Source organism: Vombatus ursinus, unplaced genomic scaffold (genome assembly GCF_900497805.2).
Source record: "Vombatus ursinus unplaced genomic scaffold, bare-nosed wombat genome assembly UNPS02014798.1, whole genome shotgun sequence".
NCBI classification, from domain to species: Eukaryota; Metazoa; Chordata; class Mammalia; order Diprotodontia; family Vombatidae; genus Vombatus; species Vombatus ursinus.
This window is the reverse complement of record NW_020954576.1, coordinates 55,642,411-55,645,086: the sequence shown is the minus strand read 5'-3', so window position 1 is coordinate 55,645,086 and position 2,676 is coordinate 55,642,411. Positions and strand designations below refer to the sequence as shown.

General features: G+C 45.8%; 1 protein-coding gene across 2 annotated transcripts in view; it reads left to right on the top strand.

The window, feature by feature from the left end:
- LOC114049654 (interleukin-6 receptor subunit alpha-like) overlaps positions 1 to 2,676 on the top strand; it is a 62,924-nt gene that overhangs the window by 27,658 nt on the left and 32,590 nt on the right. For both annotated transcript variants that reach the window (XM_027870932.1, XM_027870931.1), the window contains one exon: positions 1,773 to 1,896. In XM_027870932.1, the coding sequence (XP_027726733.1) occupies positions 1,773 to 1,896 (124 nt within the window). The remainder of the gene's footprint in view (positions 1 to 1,772; positions 1,897 to 2,676) is intronic.

The following is a 2,676-nucleotide window of genomic DNA, read 5'->3' as shown; positions in this document are numbered from 1 at the left end:
GAGGGCGGGCACCTTTATTTATTTAAACTTGCCATCTTCTTCGGTGCCTAGCACTGCGTACGGTAGATGTGTGTTAAATGGATACTCTCAGATACGTGCCATGCCTGAAACAAAAAACAAAAACCCATTAATATCCTGTTATTTACTCGGTCCAAGAAATTACAGGAAAAGCTTATTATATTTGCCAGCAAGTGACAGGATACTGGAGAATATTCTGGCTCATGGTTGGGCTGGGTATCTCGCAGCTCAGGACCCAGAGAGCTCAGAACTCTTCTCATAGTGAGTTGGGTGGTTTGGGCTCCACTGGTGTTGGAAATATGCTGCCTCCCTCCCTCGTGGCTTATCTCAGTGACTTGGAAGTTGTTTTAAACAGTAAAAGGAAAGGGAGACTCTCTTCTGGAAATATGCTGTCTTAGCCCTGTGACCTGGGTTAGCCACTCCTCCCAGGGTAGAACTGTATCTTCTAGCACAGTAAATACTCAGTAGTTATGAACAGTGCCGAAGAGGACCGGTGTCAGAGACAGTGCCTAGGATATCATGGGCGCTCCATAGAAAAAGCCTGCATTTATTAAGCACCTGCTAAGTGGCAGTCAGGCAGCCAAGTGGTGCAGTGGATAGAGCTCTGGGCCTGGAGTTAGGAAGAACTGAGTTCAAATACAGCTTCTGATACTTGTTAGCTGTGTGACCCTGGGCAAGTCACTTAACCCTGTGTGCCTCAGTTTCCTCATCTATAAAATGAGCTGGAGAAGGGCATGGCAAACCAGTCCGGTATCTTTACCAAGAAAACTCCAAGCAGGGTCACAAAGAGACACCATTGAAGCAACTGAACAAGAGTAACAGTGTGCCAGGCAGGCACTGGGCTAAATACTGGCTGTACAAATACCAGCAAGTCAGACTGTCCCTGCCCTCAAGGAGTCTACATTATAATGGGGTTAGACAACGCATAGCAGGGAGCCAGAAAGAGAGGAGTACAAGGGTCTTGGCACGGCCTTAGCAAGATAAGCCGAAAGCTGGCCTATGACTGATGGAGTGACTGTGGAGAGGTAGTATAGAACAGTCAAAATACAAACACAAAGGACCTTGGACTTGCAGAGCATCTAGAGTGGGCTATGAACCCCAGTCCTGTTATTTACTCGTTTGTGGGACACTCCCCCTCTTTGCATTTGGGATGAAGAGGTTTATGCTGTTCAACATTCCTCTCCTTGACGTTCAAGGTCAGGGATGTTCAAGGAGGCTTGGATGTTTTCTGAGGTCTCCTCTAGCCTTAGAGTTTGATAAAATAGAACTTGATGTCCACAATTACTAATCTCTATTGCTCCCCTTTCCCTGAGACGTAGCAAGGTATGGTAGAATGAGTACTCAATTGGGAATGAGTAGGCAAAGGTTCAAATCCCATTTCTGTCCTTTACTACCTGGCTTTAACCTCTCTGTGACTCAGTTTCTTTACCTGGACTAAATGACCTCCGGGGTCCAATTCCAGCTCTAAGTCTGTGATCTTCTGATTCTGCTTCCCAGGAGGGAAACGCGACCTGTGGCACCTTGGATTTTCACAAAGCCGTAGTTAGAATACAATGCACTGCTCAACTTGTCTGCCCTCTGAAGGATGTGGGAATCCCTGTGGGGTACAAAGGGGGAGTGTTTTTCAGTTTTATTTTTCAGATTTATTCTCTTTGGACTGCCTGGTCCTCTCACACCTTGGAAGAAAGCTTTTATTGTCTGCCGCCGTGACAACACCCCCTATGTTTACATGCCTGCTACGCTTTCCTTTTCAGACCCTCCTGAGGAGCCCGAGTGCTCGTGCCGGAGGAAGAGTTTCACCAGCGGTGTTTGCTGCGAATGGAGCTTCCAGAGGAAACCGTCCCCACAGACTAAGGCCGTCTTGGTAGTGAGACAGGTGTAAGTGTCTTGGGAGAGGATTTCATTTTAAAATCAGGCCATCCTTGGGAAGGGAGAAGAGAGTCTTTAGAAGTCATGACACTGGAGTCAGGAGAACCTGAGTTCAAATGCGGCCTCAGACCAAACACTTCACACTTACTAACTGTGTGACCCTGGGCGAGTCACTTAACTCCGATTGCCTAAAAAAAAAAAAAAGGCATGACACACAAGGTACTGGGTGCTGAGAAAATAAAGGAAATATTTGCTGGATTGAGCCACAGCAAAATACAAGGCATGTCCTGATCTGAGGAGCTCCAGGAAGGCCCCTACAAATATCTTCCCCCGACTGGCCCATGATGATGACAAATGTCAGAAGGCAGAAGTAGGAGTGACTGATAGAAGTTACCCAGAGGCCAAATTTAGCTCAGTCTAAGGAGGAACTTCCTGCCAGTTAGAGCTGAATGAGAAAAGAATAGGTGGTGAGTTCCCTGTCACTGAAAGCTTCCATGGCAGCTTAGATGACCATTTGTTACAGGTATTGTACAAGGTACAGGTGAGATGCCTTCTAACACTGAGATTCTGATTTTATGCCTGAAACCCCACCATATATGTATATATATATAGAGAGAGAGAGAGAGATAGATATAGATATAGATATATAGATATATTATCCCATTTAGTCCTCACAACAACTTTGGGAGATGTCCTATTAAAATGTAAATTAGCCAGGTAGGAATGACGTGTCAAGCCGTGCTCAGCACATAGTAGGTACTTACTAAATGTTTGTTGACTTGACTTGAA